At 31.1% G+C, this 20949-nt stretch overlaps 1 protein-coding gene across 1 annotated transcript; it reads right to left on the minus strand.

The window, feature by feature from the left end:
- Window positions 1-13007: 13007 nt before the first annotated feature.
- LOC144853220 (uncharacterized) lies at window positions 13008-20249 on the minus strand. The gene is made up of 3 exons (XM_078711111.1): window positions 19529-20249; window positions 17959-18119; window positions 13008-13824 (listed from the first exon to the last, which is right to left on the minus strand). The coding sequence occupies exons 1-3, from the start codon at window positions 19989-19991 to the stop codon at window positions 13342-13344; spliced, it is 1107 nt and encodes a 368-aa protein (XP_078567237.1). The 5' UTR covers window positions 19992-20249; the 3' UTR covers window positions 13008-13341.
- Between the last annotated feature and the right edge of the window lie 700 nt (window positions 20250-20949).

The raw sequence follows: 20949 nt of genomic DNA on the forward strand, positions 1-20949 counted from the left end.
GATTATTAATCACCGCATTATAATCTCTCTTTTCTGAATACAATAAGCTTGATAAATAAACTTACTTTTATAGTTTATTACTGTAGGCCTATATCTGACTTTTAATGTCAATCTTTTAAACATTTGAATTACGTATATAGCGTCTCTATTATATTTATATAAATGTATTTTCCAATCTTTTATCTCATGATTTTTTCCTTATAATGTTTAACTTTTTAAAATCAAATAATCCTTTCTTTTCTTTCTTGTATTATTTTGATCATCTTGATTTTTGTATGTATGTATGGTGAAAAGCGCCACGGTACGTTTCTTTTGACATCCACAGCGTGACCCACAACCAAGATGACGCCACTTTTTGAAAATAAAGATGGTTTTATTAGCATGTAAGAAGGTTGCATACAATGAATGGGTTCGAATCAACACACAACTAGGTCATAGGGAATTTAAATGGTTAACCGATTCTCGGTGGTACGGGTAACGTACTGTATTAACTATGAATGTATAAATTACGTATAATTTGTCCACATGTGACGCCGATATTAGTCTTATGGTCTATGATACAAAGTCACACTGTATCACAAAATTGATACTGATAGGCCTACTTGGACAAATTATACATGCCTGCAGTACCAAGAATCGGCTATCAAAAGCATAATTTTTTTACTGATGATAATTAAATTCTACATTAGTATTGTATCGATATTACTGTAATTAAAGTATTTTATATCATCTTACGTCCTTCGTGCTATTCATTACGCTATATTCCTATCGTTAAACACCTGAGGTGTTTAAATACACTCTACGTCATATTGTGTTATCTTAACATAGCAATTTATTACATCTTATAGTATATTTATGGATATCGATTTACGATTACTTTTTTGTTCATACTACCAGTTAGTTATAGGTAGATTTAATTTAATTGCTTTCTCTGGTCAACGCGTTTACCGTCGTTTGTAACGCTCTTATTTTGACGTGGTTCAATCCGCATGGGAGTCATTGAGTTGTTCGACTAAAAGTTTTCTCCACCTCGTACTAGTCAAATCTTTTCCAAGTGATTGCGTTCAGTGTTAACACTAGTCGTCAAGACTCACTGTACAGATGTCTTCATTACGACAATTACAAGAATCATCGAAGCATAATTGTCAAATGTTACGACGAAGCACAGATCCTACAGTGAAACGCGTTCCCCCCAGGTCTCATTATCCCCATGACACTCTCAATAGGTGACAAGTAATAGGATGACTATATTAATTTTTCAATAGTTCAATCAGTCCGACATTAAATTGTGTTGATTCTCGGCGAGGGACTTGTATATTTAGAGATTAATACAAGAAAGAGTTAAAAACGATATTATTTTTTCATGTGTTCTTCAACACAATATCATCAACGTATAAGGCCATTCGTATACATATCAGAAAAACATTTCATTGTAACGAATGCTAATAAATTTAGAAAGAATTTAACCCCCTGAAGAATAATTCAAACAATAATGATTGAAATAAAACGAAATCAATTTCATAATATTCAGTAATACAAACGTCACATTGCTTAGTATACTTTCATTTGAATAACTCTTTTCTTAATAAACACAGTGCAGTTGTTGTTTTCGACGCGTTTAAACAATAACTCGATACGGTATAGGCTAAATCATTGAGATTGTCTGATGATGTAATACGGTACCGTATGTAGTAAGTTACTGAAACATTAAGGTCATACGGCTGCGTAATTTTCTTATTTTTATATGCTCAAATGCGTATTTACGGTATTAAACACAATGCTCAAAATTTGCCAATTTTAAACTATAAATCAATGATATTTGAAGGGAGGTGGTCGCGAGCAAAAGAAAATATTCAGAATGCTATTACTTTAATATAAAAACGAAATCATATACATTAATGGACAATTTAGACAGCGCAATTCAAATTATTGAAAAATGGTTACAAATTACAATATAAAAAGATCTGTTCTCACCTTTCAAATACAAACTTCAACTTCAATTGAATAACATTACCTGTATATTATCTGTGGTGTGAGAAATTGAAATTGCCAGTTTTCTCAATTTAATAATATCATTTCTGTCCTTGTTTTAGCACCTTTCCTAAGTTTTCTCGTCTTATATTGTTTTTTTCTTTTTCAACGACATGTCATCGTAGCCAACGGCTTGTACAACTTGATGTTTCAATCGCGTGAACGCGTCCGAGCGTGACTCTAAATATCCACAGTAAATTGAAAACCGCCAAGTTCTTCTCGACGGCCTACGTACACACAAGTATTCCCTTTAGTGCACGTTAATTATTCACGACACCGCGGGACTGAAATATACCGACTTACAGAAAATTAGCGGCTTACGAAGCATATTGATGTGAAGATAATAACAAAACGGTTTAATTATTGGTTATCGTTTGAAACAACAAATTACAGAGACTGTTAAAAAAAAACTTATAATACTGATGGTTGCGATTAAGTGCACTGTGAGATACATTCGACGAAAACGTAAATTTCTCGGCGCAAAAACGCGTATAAAACGGTACGTTTTGTTATAATACTGATGGTTGCGATTAAGTGCAGTGTGAGATACATTCGACGAAAACGTAAATTTCTCGGCGCAAACGCGTATAAAATGTAGTGTTATTTAAATTTATATTTACATATTACTATTTTACAAAAAAAAAAGTTACAGCCATCTCCGTAAAAAGTTTCGACCGAGTGGCATGCAACGCGATGGCATGCAACGCGACGGGTTTCGTGAGATAGTAAACGCGTAAAAAAGATTGTTAGTGTAAGGGACAGAAAGTTCAAAATGTCTACTTGATTTAGTGAGTTAGTTTCTACACTACTTCTATCACCGTAAATTCTAAACATTTATTTTTGCTGATACCTAAATTCAACAAACTTAAATCATGCATTTATTGCTACTGATGACGATTCAAACAAAATTCGGTTTCATTACTAAAACTAAACGTTAAAATCGTGGTTCTAAATGATGAAATTATTTGACCACTCGCCAGAAAAAGAAACCTTCCCTACCACTATTATGTTTTATTCTTTCATAACCCGTTAGAAATCGGCTTCTTTGTAATCAGCATTAATAAAATAACGTAAATGGTACATATTGTTATTGTTGTCCAAGTTCAACAAAACCCCCGAATTAGAAGGACACATGTTTCAATTATTAATTTTTATTTTCACGTGTCCGTTAAAAATATATTTTTTTCAAGGTCTTTCATAAAGGATGGTTTACGTTGAGGCCTTGTTATAAGTGAATATTCTTCTTCGGCTTTTTTTGTGGGCAGTTGTACTCTAATTGACTATCACACTTTCTATTATCTTAATTTTAATTTATCTTGTTCATATATTAAATATGTAATAGGCCCATGGACGTGCGCTTTGATAATTGTATGCCTATCTATAACAATTGAATTTTTATCGGTGTATGATTGAAGTAGTAAGTTGTTTTTATAACGAAGGTGTTTGACTAGTGATAATAACTACCAGGCCTGGAGCAAGTCGCCACTCTTTTGTATGTGCGGTAAGAGCAATATAGGCCTAACGAAATTAATATGTTAATTTTGAATATACGGTATACATATTTAAAACGCATTATTTAAATTAATTATTTCATTTTCACTGCGCATTATTATTATCATCAATATTATATTATGCATTCTTTTAAAAGTAAGATATGCTTATGAGGTCTGTCGACAACTTTTTCCTTTTGAACAAATAAATACATAAATAAATAAAAGTTCGGTAGGTTCTGTTCTGAATATAGAAAAATATAAGTCTGATTTTTGGAAACACAATATTGGTCAATGAGAAAACTATATTTGACCAAAGTCCTTCACTTCCTTGCTGGCGGTCAATGGTAATTCCTGAATCTTTGATCTTTAACATCCATTTTCTGATGGATAATTATTCTTATTTAATGAAGATTTAGTACTGATGAAACCAGAATACGCCTAATGGTAAGCAATTTACTCGGCCGTCGACAAGGAAGCTAAATCTATCTAGGCCTAGCTATTGAAAATGTGATAATTTAGTACCGTATTATATGGCCATTCTCCAACGCGTTGTCGCGTTTCATCGTTGATGACTGTTGACGGTCTAAACGGATTAATTAAACCAATTAGTAAATGATTTTGATTGGATTTGAACGCATCATTTATACCAATGCCTCTGGCTTATTTTTGAAACAAGCTCCTGCGTGTTAGTTTACAGGTATTAATTACGAAAGAGTTGAGTCAAAACAATATTGAACGTGGAATTAATAGTAGATTAAGGGTCGTCAGTTAATATTACCGCTCTCTCTAGGGAGTCATCAGCGAATCAAGCCATTGAGGGTCATTGAGCTAAAGTTATAATATCTTTATTATCTAAAAGTGTTATCTTTCGTCTAAAAGTTTTCTAGAATTAATTTCTTAAAAGAACGCCAGCACTCTTCAATGGTTTGATCGAGGTTTAATACCAAGCACTTGTTCCGGTGTACAACGGAACGGATCGCAATATCGTGTCAAATAATGGAATATCATAATAATAAAGGATTCCATTCGTTGAAACAGAACAAATGTAAGCCTATATGTGAACAAAATTGCACCATAGGCCTGCTTTCAATCAAATCTCATCTTTGAAAATTATAACTTTTCCTGGTAGGCCTACTTAGCACATTTTAAGAACGTTGATGATGATATTGAAAAGACATTATGCTTAATTATTAATAATTGTTTTTTGAAGTTCTTTGGTTAGACCGTCATGCATCTGTAGAAGTTCCGGGTGAAGTTTATTTTTAAAAGAAAATAGATTGATATTGGATCATCTTTCCTTGACATGCATTTAGTCTTCTTTTTATATGTTAAAAGCCGCTGGAAATTGGTCTGAATTATAAAATAACATGATTCAGCATCAACAGTATTATGCGTCTATAAGTTAGTTATAAGTTAGTTATACGCGACACTTGTCGGATGGCTCAGCGATAATTCTCATTGGTGTTGAAAATGTTAGGTTTGCGTCATTTCAAAGTAGTTCAACAACCGAGCGGAATGATACTAATGTCGTCATTGGATAAGTAAGATGACGATTTCTTATGACTGTTTAGATAAGTCGTCTTTACTTTATCAGTTTATTTAACCGTATTATTAATTAATGATATGAATCAATTATTTAGAAGAATGTAACTAATTAGGATTCTTAGATACACATGTTTCCTTAATTCGGAGTATAATGTTAATTTGTGTACAAGGATTTATATTAATCTAACAGTGAAAGTTATCATAACGTTTTTTTCTTTAAAAATGACCAAATAAGTCTCGTTTAATTTTCTGAAATGTACAAAAATAAATACCGTTAAACGTTGTTCATTTGTATTTTTTATTCTGAAGATGGAACCGTATGCTGATTTCTTTTATTACGGTATATACGGTATTTATACTTTATCACACACCTGGGCGTATCCATCTGATTATTTTCGTATGACCCAAAGTATTTACTGCACCAACGTTCTATTTTATATTCATATTAGGTCGTTCTATCTCACGGTTAATTAGAAAAAAAAAAGATTTTAAGAACATTGAGAAACGCATGTTAACCGGCGGACCGAGCCTGCCTTGTCTCACTCTTCTTGAATTTAGTACACGTTTACTTTCGAGCAGTAATGTGTTATAGGCCTAAACAAAATGAATGTTTTGTATTATTTGTTGAATAGTGAGAATGTTGTCACTAGTAGTAATGGAGTCAATTAAGCCATGGAAATATTGTCCCCATTCAACAAATACATTCAAGATTCAATATTCAAGATTAAAAAAATGTTATTGGTCCACTTAAAATGGAAATTCATTTTGCTTTGTATAACTAAAACAATAAAAGACAATAAAACTACAAGAAAATACATCACATTCAGTATTTGTAATTCTACTGTTGATTTGATAATGTTTTTTTCTTTCTGTTGATGTTCAGCTGAAACTTCAAGACTTCCTAAACTTTATTTACTTCTTCTTTAGGAATCATTGTACCGCGAACATTAGATAGATAATAAATAACAGATTAAAATTCTAAGTTTAAACTGAAGACCTTTTCGTCAATATCACCAGTTATCCATAGAAAAGTAAGTAACATAACCTTTCTCTATGGCTGGGCGTATGGGAAGATTGTAAAGGTATTCCACGCTCGGACCCTTTGATCTTTTGTTTTGGTATACAAGATAGTAATTATTAAATCTAACGGCTTCCTTGATCATCAACCGTAAATAACTACCTTTGCTATTGTTTAAACTAAATCATGATTACAGGTACATTTTAATTACTTCTAAGCCTTTTCAAATCTACTTGTTTTGTAATAGACCATCTTAAAATACCGACTAACATCAAGGAGTTTTCCCAACAGTTATAAAGTGAGCAATTCTTTGTACTGGAATCCCATCCTTGATCTTGAATAGTAAAACCGTTTGGAAATAGTTCTTTGATGTTGACAATAGGTAACGAAACGAAATAGCAGATATGCAAACTTGCGGTGATTGCTGCCTCTAGAATAACCAATCAAAGTCTTAACTCTACCGTTGAATTAAGCATAGGGACTCTCCTTCGTCTAGGGAATCCTGTCATAAATATTGTTTTATGACAAAACATAGAATAAAAACAATTAAACACTCTGCATGATAAGGGGTTTGTATGTTTGTTTGCTTATGCTTATTGATATATTATGCATGCAATATATAAAATATTGAATTATTTTTTTTGTATACTGCCTTATTTATTTTTTTATTTACTTATTTATTTATTCACTGATGTTTATTATAAATATTTATTATTTTCTAAGGTTTCTTATTAGCTTAAAGATCTGTGCTCTGCTCAGATCTTAAAATATGCATCCTCCATATACTTGATTGTAGTAGTGGTAGTATGTGGAAAATAAATTGAATTGAATTCTCAACATAACCTTAATTAATATGCTAATAATATTAGATGATAAGGTGTTTTAAAATGTTTACACTTATGTCCATTAGGCATTAGGTACATTAATGGACGAAGCTGAACATTAATGAGGATATTGCACGATAAAGATATGTTATCGTGACTTTGTATGAAGGATGTTATAAGCAGACGATAACAAAGTAAAGTTTTTTTTCTACACTATCAAACTTTTTGTGACAAAAAATGATGTGCCCATATATGGAGATGATGATGTCATATCACTACCATATTTGGGCATAGCACTAACATATATGGGCACATCACACTTTTTTGTCAAACTAGTTTGATAGTGTAGACAGAGCTTTAAGGAAATATGATGTTGGTATTTTAGGCCTACCGTAGTTATGCTGATGAACGAATCAATTCTGGGCTGATCGATACTTAGTTGTTGTATCTTATTGTCTTATTGTGGTAATTACCAAAATAATATGACAAAAAATAAGTAGTATAATAAATATTTCAAGCAATAGTAACAAATATAATAAGATAATAAGACTGACCTACTGGTATTTAAAGGGAACAGAATAATGTGAATGAGAAAGATTGTAAAATAATAATAATATAGTAATTCTGTGTCAATCACATAGGCCTAATAAATCAATAGAAATAACAAAAATGTACCATACATAGCGCCATGTTTACAGTTACAAAGACCTTTTCAAATGTAAGCCAATTACGCCTAACAATTGATTTAACTTGTAATTCATTATAGGTTTATAAATCCTAAATACAGTTAAATATGTATACATATTTTATTATCATTTTATTCTTATAGGCAATAGGCCTAATGTTGTTATAAAAAACAAACAAGCAAAATACATTGATAGAACCTAACCCAAATAACAAAAAAGATTACAAAAATGAGCAAACAAATTATAGATGACCAGATTTCGAATCTCATTTTGATGACATGTTTTGTGATTCAAAAATAAAAAGATAGTTAATAATAATTAAGCCTATTTATGTGATATGAAAATATAAGATAAATTCTTAACTTTATTCCTTTGAATTCATAATTCAACTAAACATAATATCTATTTTAAAATGTAATGATTAACCAAAAGAAAAATATCGATTTAACATGTTCCTGAAATAATGATAGGCAAACTAAATTAAGTGGTTAATAATTAATTCGGTACATCGCCGAAGTGAAAACCAATGTAAAGATAGCGATATACAAACAGAAAAAAAATAGATAAAAATTAAACATATATGAGTCTATTTGACTGGTTCGTTCACTACTTATTATCACTATGTTACTCCCGTGAGATGTTTGTCGTATTAGATATAAATATTTCAGTAACATTTAGTCGTTTTCTTCACGTCAATGTGTTATGATAATGGGAGACGCAAGATGCGGAAAAAAGTATACGTTATGGTTCGCTAAGTAGTATTAATTAGAAATAGATATCACACATGATACAATTTCGACGCAATGGCATGTACGGTTCTTACAACTGTAATTGAAAATTTAAATACAATTAATCAATTAGGGGACATTCGTCGCTATACTACTATCAACGTCGTTTATTTTGCACGAGATGTAACTGACGTTTTATGCCGTTAATTTGATTTGTGTGATTTAAAAGAAAAACAACATTAGCTAGTCTATAGAGTGTCTGTAATCATTGACATTATCTAATCACGCTGTGATTAGTTGTACGCTCTTAATGTCCGTTTATCACACATAAAGAGATGACGGTCCCTGTAGTAATGGCTGGTTTTTGTGACAGAAAAGCGGTTTTTTAATGGTTGTTGGCGCAGAAAATAGAGTTTTATTACCGATATTAATTTGGGGCCCTTTCTACGCAGAGGAGTTCTTATGAGGCTATAATGGAGGCAATATTTCATAAGAACTTCCAAATCTGTTTTGCTCTAGGGCTTGTTGATATATAAAAAAAAGCACGAGTGTGTTAAAATTGAAAAACGTGTTTGTAAATTGCGCAGTATCGAATTGCGCAGCTTATGAGTTCTATACGCCATTTCGACGCGTCACGATATCATCCGAGTTGGATTAAATACACATCGTATCGTTTGCGATAGATCTGTTGAGTAAATGTGAATAATTAATAGAAAGCATTATCTTGGGAAATAAATAATGATGATAAGACTGTAATGGCACTCAAAGAGCTGTAATACAAATATTACGCTAAGATATGACTATTCCTTCGAGTTAATAGTCTTTCTATAGTCTATAGGGTGTATTTAGTTGGCGACTCTAAGTATTACATCTTTACTAATGATACAATACTCTCGACAAAGTTTTTATTATACTAATCGTGATAGATGAGTCTGGATAACCAGTGTTTATCATTTAGTTACTCCACTGTCGACATTAACAGTTTGCCAATATCTATCTCATTTATTTGCTTTTCGTTTCATCCCAACGAGAATGTTTTCATGTCTATAATGTCTTTTATTACAGATTATAAAAGATAAAATAGTTCTAAAATAAGAAGTTCTGATATTTGATTTTAAGCATCATCAGCTAATGAAGCATTAAGCACACTGAGAGTTTCAGGAAGGATATAGCAAAGACATAAGTAGACCATTGTTGGATATAACTTTGGTAATATTGTGTAAAATAACTACCGGTTTCTATTATTATGTTTAGAAAAAAGATCAAATAAACGTAAAACAAAATACACTAGATTATAGCAAAGTATACATTTTCATCTCGATTGATTTTACAGTTTTAATTCCTTTCCTGTTTTCCATACATCCGAAAAATATTGAAAACTTTACCAAAAAATGTCTAAAAAGAATAACATAAATTCTAATCTGTTATCAGTTTTGTTGATTTTCAGATATTTTAGCATTCAAGTTCTTAGTTTTTCAGTTTTCTATTGAAAATATAACCAACTAAATATAAGAATGACATATATAAATTCTAAACTTTTATCAGTTTTGTTGATCTTCAGAGATTTTAATATTCTAAAATCTTAGTTTTTCTGTTTGTGATTGCAAACTTCGCACAAAAAATATGTATAGATTAAAGAACATAAATTCTAACCATTCATTATAGTTTGTTTGTAATTTCCAATTACATTCTGATATTCAAATTCTTAGTTATTTGTTTGCTAAATTGAAAGAGTCTCAATCAAAAAACAGTTATTGATTTATTAATTTGGAACGAAATACTGTTCACTTGATTGATTTGTGTTGGGGTTAAAAATGAATAACTTCTCAATTTGGATGTTCATTTTATTGAGTCATATTCAATACCAGTAAATATTTAAAAAATATGATTAGGGCCTATCGGTATACCTTTTACCTTATTTGATTACATAACATTCCATATTTGGAATTTTATTTCTTTAATTTTCAGTAGGCCTATGACTGTGCAGTTTGATGGTAATAATTGTATGGCTGTATGGCTTTTCGAATAGGTATTTATAGGCCTAATACAGTTTTGTCTATTGTTGTTTTAAAAAGATTACCTATAATGTTTAGTTAGTTAATTAATTAATGATTTTCAACAAAAGACTACATTTTTATGTTATTATCATTATTATTGATATTTAGTTTCTATATTTCTTCTTTAACATTGCTAATAAATGGTTGCTAATAAATGGTTCATTTAACTTATTAGAAAAGCTAAACATTATTTCCCTAGCATCCGTCAAGTCCGAATTCCTAATATCTAGGAAGGACACTGTTTCCCGAAAGTTCTGCAAATTTTACCTGGTTGTTTTGATTTAGCTTTTCGCTTATTAAATTATTTTGTATCTCCATTGAGATCCAGCCACTGATACCAACAGCATTGTCATTTTTTTTAGTAATTTGCCTTTGGATTTATAAAAAAAATATATAATAGAGCAAAAATAAAAATAAATTCAAGTTGAAAATTCGTCTCATTGTTTGTGTTTCTTTCGTTTGACAAATTAAGCTAGATCTTTGGTAAAATAAATACAATATGTAACTCTAACATAAACGATTCCTGCTACAACAACAAAAATATATATAAATAAATTCACTATAAATTAAGTAGAATGATAATGAACAAATACACAGAGAACGATGTATTTATAATGGGGATGTGAACGTTGACAGAACTCTGATGAAGGACAAGTAAGCAATAAAACATATCTCACATCATAATTAATAGAATATTTTCATAATGACAATGAAGATTAGTTTGTACTATCATATCAGTATTTTCAAATTACTACTATACAACAATTTCTTTCAATCAATCAAGCAGCGTGTAAATTTGTTCACGGTCTAGCCTCATTACCTATACTGTTTAGATTGCAAGGTGTTACTTTACACGCAGCAATACTAACATTAATGTTTATCTTATAATTTACAACAAAAACAGTTTAATCCGTATTTAAATGGATGTATTACAGTAAATTTGCTAGTAAGTGAGAATTATACACTTTTATGTAAAAATATCATTTTCTTGCCGGGAAATGTTCTAACAGCTTGGCGGCTTGTCATTCGCGAGTATAGTTATCGGTTGTGCGTGTGTTCTACTTGTACGCGGAAATCGTGGAGCTACCGGTTCGCTATGTTGTTCCATGAAACATGTATACATTCACACCATTACATCTACTTCATTCTTGAACATTATTTAGACAACGATGAAATAAAAAAACTTTATATAATTTACTGTAGGCTGCCTATTAATCAAATTTGATAATTAACATGCTCCCTTTCTTCTATCACATTGGTACACAATTTGGAACATCATCATTGTAAACATAAGAAAGATAAAGACGGCTATAATGTTTTTACTGTACTGAAGTAAGATGTATTCGATTTATTTCGTTCGATCTGTTTGTTGTGAAGTTTCAGGACATTATAATGAATATACAATGTTCTGTTTTGTATTGTTTTTATAACCGTTTCGTATGACAATGACAACCCTTTCAGACCGCGCTTAAAAAATAAACGAAAAATAGATTTTTAGAATGTCATTGATGCGATAGGCCTATACTTACATATTAGATTAGAAATGGTATTTCGCCCACAAAAGATATATTCAAAATTACATACAGCACAATTTGCAAGACAACGGAACCAATTCAGCTATAATAGTATTTATTTATTGAATACAAGATATTCACAAAATATTTACAATAATTACAGATAAAATTTGTAGTAGGCCTAAAGCTGAAGCTCTTAATACTGAAGTTACAATTTAATTCGACCCACGGGATACACCTCTACTGAGTGTACTTCACAATATGTCAAGGGGGCGCTAGTTAGTTAGTGACCATGACGAGACAGAAAGTTTGCGAGCGCGCACAAAAGATGTAGCATGTATCATTGTTTAAACGCGCAAGTAAAATTGCGTGTGTCTTCGTGGTGATGAGGCATGTAGTATATTATTAATTATTTCGCATTGCAGAATTGTCATTGCAGTATTTATTTAATGGGTGTTAATTTGTATAAATACGATTGATTATAGGGAAATGTTTCTATACAAAAGAAGAAAATTTGTCTGGAACTCCAAATGAGGCCTAGTAAAATTATGATGAAAACTTTGATGATGTGATCATTATCATTACAATTGCCTCTGGGCGTCACAGCACATCATATCGTCTTAAATTGGTATCATACAATATTGGTAATAAATTACTATATAACTGAGCTAAACTAAACCTTCAATTACGATTCTTATCATTATGTGCTTAAAACATATTTAAGAAAATTATTTTCATTAGTCGAAGATTGCTATCTTGTGTCTAGCAATCATCAGACGAAAAAGTTGACTTATTTTGAGAAATAATGAAATTTAAATACGATCTCGTGTGAGAATATAGGTATATTTTCTAAAATAGTCATTATGAATATTGTGTTATTTTGGTTTTCTTAAGTACATTTATTTCTCCCGATGTGCGGTCATTGGATGTCCCATCTCGCCGACCGGAAACAATATACCATTTATAGTTAGGCCTATACTTTCTACCTATTTATATCACTAGCAAACTTCAGTATTTTTACCTACTGTGCACGACCTGGGCGATAGGCCTAAAGTATTTTTATTTATAAGTGATTTGAATACCTGATAACAGTTTTCAGAAAGTTAAGTGCCCATGATGGATTTAGACCAATACTAGTATATTTACATAATGTTTGTGATTTATCGGGATCGATGTATAACTAATCAATTAATAATGGTAATAATCTCGTGATCGATCTGTATGGTAGAGGTCGCCTTTTGAACATTGTACAGTTTTATATTCGTTAAAGCATTTATTAAGAGCTTATTACATCCTACATATCAACTTTATACAATGAATAACAATATTATCGCAAATATTATACATTTTAAGCCTTTTCTAAAACAGAATAAGTCTTACTTATTACATGTAAATGAACGCTATTTACAGTTATAGTTTACAATCTATTAAACACAATAATATTCTTAGAAAGATGAGGAGTTGAGAGGATGTCGACTTGGCGTTAATCGTGATTCTAAGGTTGGTAAACTAAGTGAAGATGGACTGGTATGCGAGTGTCCACTACACCCATGATGTACAACACACGGAGTTGGCACTGCAGGGCTAGGAAATATGATACTACTTGTGCTACTACTGGACGGGCTAGTTGTATGCTCAGTGGTTGGTGGTCCGGCGACTGGAAGCTGGGGGTAGGGATAAGACAGACATCGAAGTATCTCAGCTCTGCTGCGAAGTTGCATGGCATAACTGCTGTATAGATCTGTTGTCGCTGGACTTGGGTGTAGGCCAGGGTAATAGTGAAATGCTCCCGTGGCTGATGGGGTGAATGGTGGTCTGGCTGCAAGTAGCATTGAGTAGAGGTGGGGATCAAGGTGATGGTGTGGCCAGCCACATGTCATCGACATCCTTTGTCGTTTGTCCTTCATCCGCCGGTTTTGAAACCATACCTTACAAAGAAAAAATTGAAATACTAATTAAACACATCAGAGTGTGCTTACATATTGCGAGATTCACTTTTAAGCTGTGAAACACACCGTTGTTGTTTTTACCTAGGAAGAGGAGTACACTTCCCAGCATATTTGAGCCATGGAGGTAGTGAGCCCCATGGCCGAAATATCAGTGAAACCAGTACAGTCATTAGTTTTGTACATTGTTTAAAAAACTGGTTATTTATTATGTTATATATTTAAAAATGGTTTTTCCTTAATGCAGAAGTTAATATGATAAGATACATTTAACACCGAATTACAATAAACTCATTACACCACTTTTTATTTAGCCTTGTAGCCTAAATATAGCCTAGTTAAACTAAAATATAAATCCACATTTTGATGGTAAAGACTAACTAAGCAAGCTAACCCTTAACACACACAACAATGGAAAATGTTAAAATGGTAACTGATATCAGAACAGGAATTGCACTTGAAACAAAATAACGACCATAAATTATGTTATTATTATAATCTATTAACTATTGTGATAACTTCGATAATGACGGTTGATTGTTCTAAAGCACCGTAGAATTCTGGCTAATTACACGTACACGTGCCACTAGCCAATCTCTTTGCACAGCTAGTGGCACTTTGATATGAAACCCTTATCAACTACTTCGTCGAATGTAAGATCCTTGGCATTAACAAAGTCAATTAGCCTAAGAAGTACGAGAGTAAGTTTTAAACGTTCTGGGGGTCAGACAAAGACGAATAATTTATAACACACATCTGACAATGTACTAAGAGCTGTCTTGCTTTAGTGAATTCAATCATTTAATTCTAGCAATTTACACAGTCCTTATTTCAAATTTAAAATTTACCAAGCATACCACTGAGCAAGCTACGGTATGTCATCACACGATGAAATCATACTTTCTATAGCCCTGGGCTTAATTGGTAAAATTAGTGTATTCCATTTTGCAAAAAAAAAATGAATTGTAAAAGAAAACAAATTTCCAAAACTGGAGAACAATGTATGCCTAAAAAAACACCCCTTCAATAATATTTAATTAGAATTATGTTATTTAAGTAATCTTCGGCCATGATTTGGTTCAAATGTTATTTATCTAATTTGATCACATGGACGAATCACATAACACTATCATATATTGTATATATTAAAAAAGATTGTAGTGCAAAACTATCAACAATTTAAACTATAAGAAAACTAATAAAATGATCAATGAAGAAGATAACTGAATATGCAAAACTTGAACATGATAGTTCATCGGAGAAAGAGACAACATGTTTGCGCACACGTACACATTTCGTACGATTTAACAGCTTTTAAACGTACGGGTCAACGTTTGTGTCACTGAATAATTGTATGGGACTTGTGACAAACAAACCATTAATTATTATTATTCATCAGATCAACTACACCTTCCGTTTCAACGTGCTTTTTTCTATTATGTTACGTATAACATAAATTACATTATTCGATATCATGAGGTGGCCTTTTAGAAACGTCTTTATTATAGTCATTATGAAACATGATGGTACTAATACCTATAACGACTGATAATGCATAACGCCTCAGGTTTGACCAAAGACAGGCGGTGACATGCACCTTATACTATCTTTATTACCGCCATGGGCAACCTAAACTAAATCTATAACGAACGAGAGTATTTTATTGGCTTATATACATACTAAGCACCATATTAAAAACAATATTACAGTAAATTAATTATCATAATCGTAATGAACGACATAATAATTGAAGTATATGTTAGAGCTTGTCTCCGCTTCTTCTATTCTATTAAAACGCGTGCGATGAAAAGGTTTCGTTAACGAATATATATTACTCTGTTGTTTTATAATTATACACTAGTGTATGATTATATTATTTATAGAATAAAAAGGCAAAATAGATACTAAAAAATCATGCTTATCGTTATTTATAACTTCGATGTTTTTTTAATTAACAAAAAGTTTATGATATTGATCACAAAGAAGAGCTAGTGTTGCCCGAAAGCTCTGCTAATTTTTCTGGCTGTTTTACTTTATCGTTTTGATTTAGCTTTTTTGCTTATTTTATGTTGTATCTCCATTGAGATCCAGCCACTTATACCCACAGCATTGTCATTTTTTGCCCAGTAAATTGCCTTTGGATTGATATTGATCACAATGATATAATATTTGTAGACCTGATGATCGGAATCATAACATTATCAGTAATGACATTAAGAATTGATTAAATACATTAAATCGAAAAAACTATTTTGTTGTGATATTGGCCGCCCTACTATACAAATTGCTAAAATTAAATTTTATTTCTTTGTTTTTTCTCTTTGGTGGAGTTTTCCCACATTTATTCTCATATGCATAAACTATGCAGACTAAATAAGATAGGTTAAGTACACTATCAGTATCTAACTAATATCTCTTGTTATCTACCATTATATTCATTTTCTCTTATAATTTTTAATTCTTGCAAACAATCATAAAAGAAATGTTTATTTCTATTTTACAGTATCCATCGTTTTTTTTTCTAAACAGTATTTGAATTATCTTTTTTATTTAATTTCGTTGTCATTGTATTGTTATTAGTTTATTTTTATTGTTTATCGTCGTTATTCTCACGACTTTTGGAGGCGAAATTTGAATACAATTTCATTTGTAGAAAGTGCGAAACACTTATAACAGAACACATGATAACCTCAGAAAAGTAGGTCTATATTATGTGTATGTTAACGCCAAGATAAACACTAATTGTTAGAGAATATTAATGTAAAACAATATTAACTGATATTATTGAGTATGTGTCAACAAGAACATGAACTATCAATCTATTCATTCCAGAGATAACATTATTATTGGCACTTTTGTGGTATTTAGTTAGGCCGAGATATTAACTTACCTTTGTGTTTTATATCGATTCGTTAAGTTTTTATTTTTGCACTATGTATATTCTACAATCAAAATAATTTTATTGCACCACATTACGAATTAATATTATTGTCAATCATAGATAGCATATTTGAACATATTTTTAGTATTTATTGTCATGAATTTCTTCGAATTAATTTACTTATTATTATGTTTGTATTTTATCTCATTAACAGTCATAATTGTGTTAATTAAACAACGGTATCCACATTCACGTGCATGAACAAATCATTGTCGTACTTTTTGAATGTGAATATCGTGTATTATAGGTCCCTATAAATAATTTAATTGTAATAATATAAATGTTATTTTTATTACACAATCATGCGATATTGGATTAGGCCTAAATATGTTTTATATGGTAGCCTAAGGAACGTTATACTCTTCGCCCACACTTCCTTAACAAGATGTCATTTAGGCAAGAATGGTTGCTAGGTATAAAACAAGGGGAACACACAGCACACTAAATACATTCTTCATTCCTATATATCAGACTTTAAATCGTTATGACATTGAAAAAAGAACATGTCCTTCCTACAATAAGTCTAAACCAGTGATGTGTTAATGAAATTGTTATTCAAATTATATTATTCAAAAGATCATGTCCAAAACTGCCCATGATGATTATTATCACTTATTGTGACATAGGCACCAATACTTTTGTGGTGGCCAACGTGAAAATAAATAATATAACTCTATGTATTCTAATTTAATCTATGAAAATACTACTATTCTTGTATTATTATATTCATTTTTTCTAAAGGTGTTAGTTTAAAGAAATTATACTATGAAACATTGTATATAAACAATAAGAATAAAGAAACAATGTATTGGGGGATTTATCATTAATTTAAAAATGTTAAACCACCTTGTGTTAATGATATACAAGAAAAAGAGGCAGCGAATAATTATAACTTTTTTTGTCTCTAAACTAAATTTGAACAAGGTTTGTTTGGGGATCGAGATTTTAGACATTTTTAAAATAAGTGGGTAATTCGTCTGGATTTTTTATTCTAAAGTAAAAGGTAGAAGAAAAAAGGAGGGAGAATGCTATAACATTGATAGGTAGTAACATTCTGATTTAAAGCAATAACATGGTTTATTTGTATGAAGAATCAGAACACATGTAGTATTTTGCAGAGCACTTTATTATTAAATTACATTGGCATTTAAAATTAACAAGTTAACGTTATCTACCTTAATAGTTGTCTCTGGAAGGTTGAGAGAGGCTGCTAGTTCACATCTTCGTGGTCTTGATACATAGTTCTCACGGCAAAATTCCTTCTCTAGCCGCCCGATCTGCTCCCTTGTAAACGCTGTTCGATAACGCCTAGGCTGCCCATCTAGTGGATCACTTGCTGCAACAGAATTTACACAAAACTTGCTAACTTTTGAATCCATTCAAAGTTGTATATTGTATAAATTTAGCCCTTTTGGTTATTGCAAACCTTCTTAAGAAACTTTAGTAATCAAATCTGACAATTTTTTAAGGACAAACTGTTGAAATGTTGGTTGTAATTGTTTGAGTATTCAAATGAGACATAATTCTATATTTGGTATACGATGTAATAATGAGTTTGACATTCACTTTTTTAAGAACCCGAACGAAAGAAAACCACGAAGTAACGAAAACCTGCATCGAGATTCTACGATGAACACTTTAAAAACGATTTATCATTGATAAAATCTAAAGTGGGCGTTTATGTAATTACTACTTAAACAATTATACATCAATTAAAATAATTATTTTACTCCAACGCATATTTATAAACTTAATTTTCATGAGTTATGTTAATGAATTTGATGTGTACTAGAAAAGCCACATGTTGGTGTAATAAGAGATTTACTCGTGATTATGTGGAAAAATGATTTAAAATACATTAATGAGTATGTGATCATTAAAGATACGCCAATAAGGTCTAACCAAAATGGCTTAATTACTATTAAAGTATTTGTAAATTAGTGAATTCCAAAGAAAAAAGAATTAATTTGAGAACATAATGATTCGTTGAGATTAATTTCAATGATTATTTATATATTATATTTTCAATCTCGATAAAATATATATATATATTTTAAATTTGGTCGAAACTAAATTTGGATTGAAACATTAAAACATGTTATTTATTATACACCACTAGGCCTAGGTAAAAATAAAATGTAACTCAACTATTATATTAAATGCTTAGTTGTATAAAGTATAGGTATAAGAATAATAACATTGAATGAAAGAAATGATCATTTTAAAAATAATCGTGATCATAACAAATATCTAAAGCCCTCACATTTTATTTGCAATGTACATAAAATTGGAATTTCGTCCCCAAAAACTTTCATACTACACATATGTATAATTTAATATTAGTAGGCCAAGGTACAATTGTCTGAAGTTATTAATAAGGCATTACATTTTAGTATAATATAAATTTCAAATGTTTACTTTCTCAAAACATTATTAACAAACTCTGAAAAACATATCAGAGAAAAAAATAAAAATTGCAAATCAATAGAAAAGTGATTGAGTAAGTACATCACAAGATGACAACTTTTGCTTTCTCTCACACCCATGTCAAACTATATTTTTATTCAAATAAATAAATATGCCTTCTGAACATTCTAGAACTTACAGTAAATCAATATTTCTTATTATAGCCTTTTCTATAAATGATAATTATCGATATAGGTCTTTAGACAAGTTGTAGGCCCTACTAGATAGTTCTAGAATCAATTTATAACATATAGAAGTAGTAAACTATTTTGTACTCACCTTTTAAATGTTGAGATGATAACTCTGAGTTGTTACTATCAATATTTGTTTTAAGTACATCTGAATCATCATAATTAAGTTCCAGTTGTTTCTGTTTACAAGCGTGTGTCTCTGTCATAAAGTCCGATTCAGAGATATTCGAGTTGGTTTCAGAAGCGTCCAAGATAACCGAGCTAGGGGAAGACCTTGGAGATTCCAGAGGGCACGGTAGCCTAGGGTCGGTGTCCAGGTACACAGGCATCGGGGCGACTACTGGCATTGGAGCTGGCTGTGGTGGCGGTGAATCCAAGAAAGGTCGATGTAAAATTGGAGCTGACATAACTGTGCCTTTAGACTGGGACGTTGGCTCAATTAGTTTTTTGTGTGCTTCTCGTTCGCGTGTTTCTGAAATTCTCCAGCCAGAAGTTTCTTTAAATTTTAATGTTTCCTTTGTTAAAGTAACCTGTCCAATACCATCCGACATTGTCCTGACTCTTTAAAAAATATCTTGTATCTCGTAACGATTATCGTTAAAAAGTTGAAAAAATGTTCCAAATTTGTGCGTTTTATTGTTTAAAACCCTAATTAAACTTTGGAAAAAAAGTAAAATAATTCGATAGATTTATTCCAAGTAAAGCGGTTGAATTTATCGTTATGCGTAACACAAGTCAACTCGGGAAGTGTCGATGCTTCGGCGCTTTGACTCATAAGTGAGTGTATTCAACGAATCTCTACCGTAATAATGGATTTAGTTATAGAGTTTCAGAAGACAAAGTCAGGTCCCGCGAGAGTCATTTAGCCAATGCTGGAATATACACAGGCATCGCACAATTCGCAGACGTAATTATAAAACTCAATACATACTTTGTAAGATGAGTTGAAAAAGCGACCCCAACGATTAAGGTTGTTTTAGTTGAGCCCATTGTTGTATAGGGATTGTTCGCCATAAGTAACAATACAAATCTTTAGTGCGGGGCCCTTGATGTTCATCACAGCACCTTTGTAATTCACCGAATTCTTTAAATGGAATGATGAGTTTTATTAACTAATTACATTAAGTACCTATTGAGAAGGTTCGGTAATTATATTTGCGCTTTTGTACCAAACATTGATTAGTGTCGCTTGGAATCCGCACTCGATCCAATAGTGGACCGGTATCAAAAGTCACCATTAAAATCATATTTTTTACGTAAAACAAAAGAAAAATGTTCATCCAAGAAAATAATATAATGTTTTCACACGTCCAATCAAATTACATGATTATATAAGAGCAATAATATCGTGACGATACAACGATTTTATTTTTCTTATTGATCATGACGTCATTTAATTGAATTAAAAAACCAATTTATTTTATTATTAAAGACCGCATAAATCGTTATCCTTTCTAATTTCTAAAATGTATATTTATCTATAGTTATCTTCGATTGTTATTGTACTAT

The sequence above is a fragment of the Antedon bifida genome, chromosome 1 (genome assembly GCF_963402885.1).
Source record: "Antedon bifida chromosome 1, ecAntBifi1.1, whole genome shotgun sequence".
NCBI classification, from domain to species: Eukaryota; Metazoa; Echinodermata; class Crinoidea; order Comatulida; family Antedonidae; genus Antedon; species Antedon bifida.

Excerpts from the sequence above, each read along its gene's own strand:
- LOC144853220 (XM_078711111.1), bottom strand. The coding sequence starts at position 19,991 with ATGTCGGATGGTATTGGACAGGTTACTTTAACAAAGGAAACATTAAAA. Across the intron at positions 18,120-19,528 it reads ATCATCTCAACATTTAAAAG|CAAGTGATCCACTAGATGGG; the intron begins GTGAGTACAAAA and ends ATTCTGTTGCAG. Across the intron at positions 13,825-17,958 it reads TTCCAGAGACAACTATTAAG|GTATGGTTTCAAAACCGGCG; the intron begins GTAGATAACGTT and ends TTTCTTTGTAAG.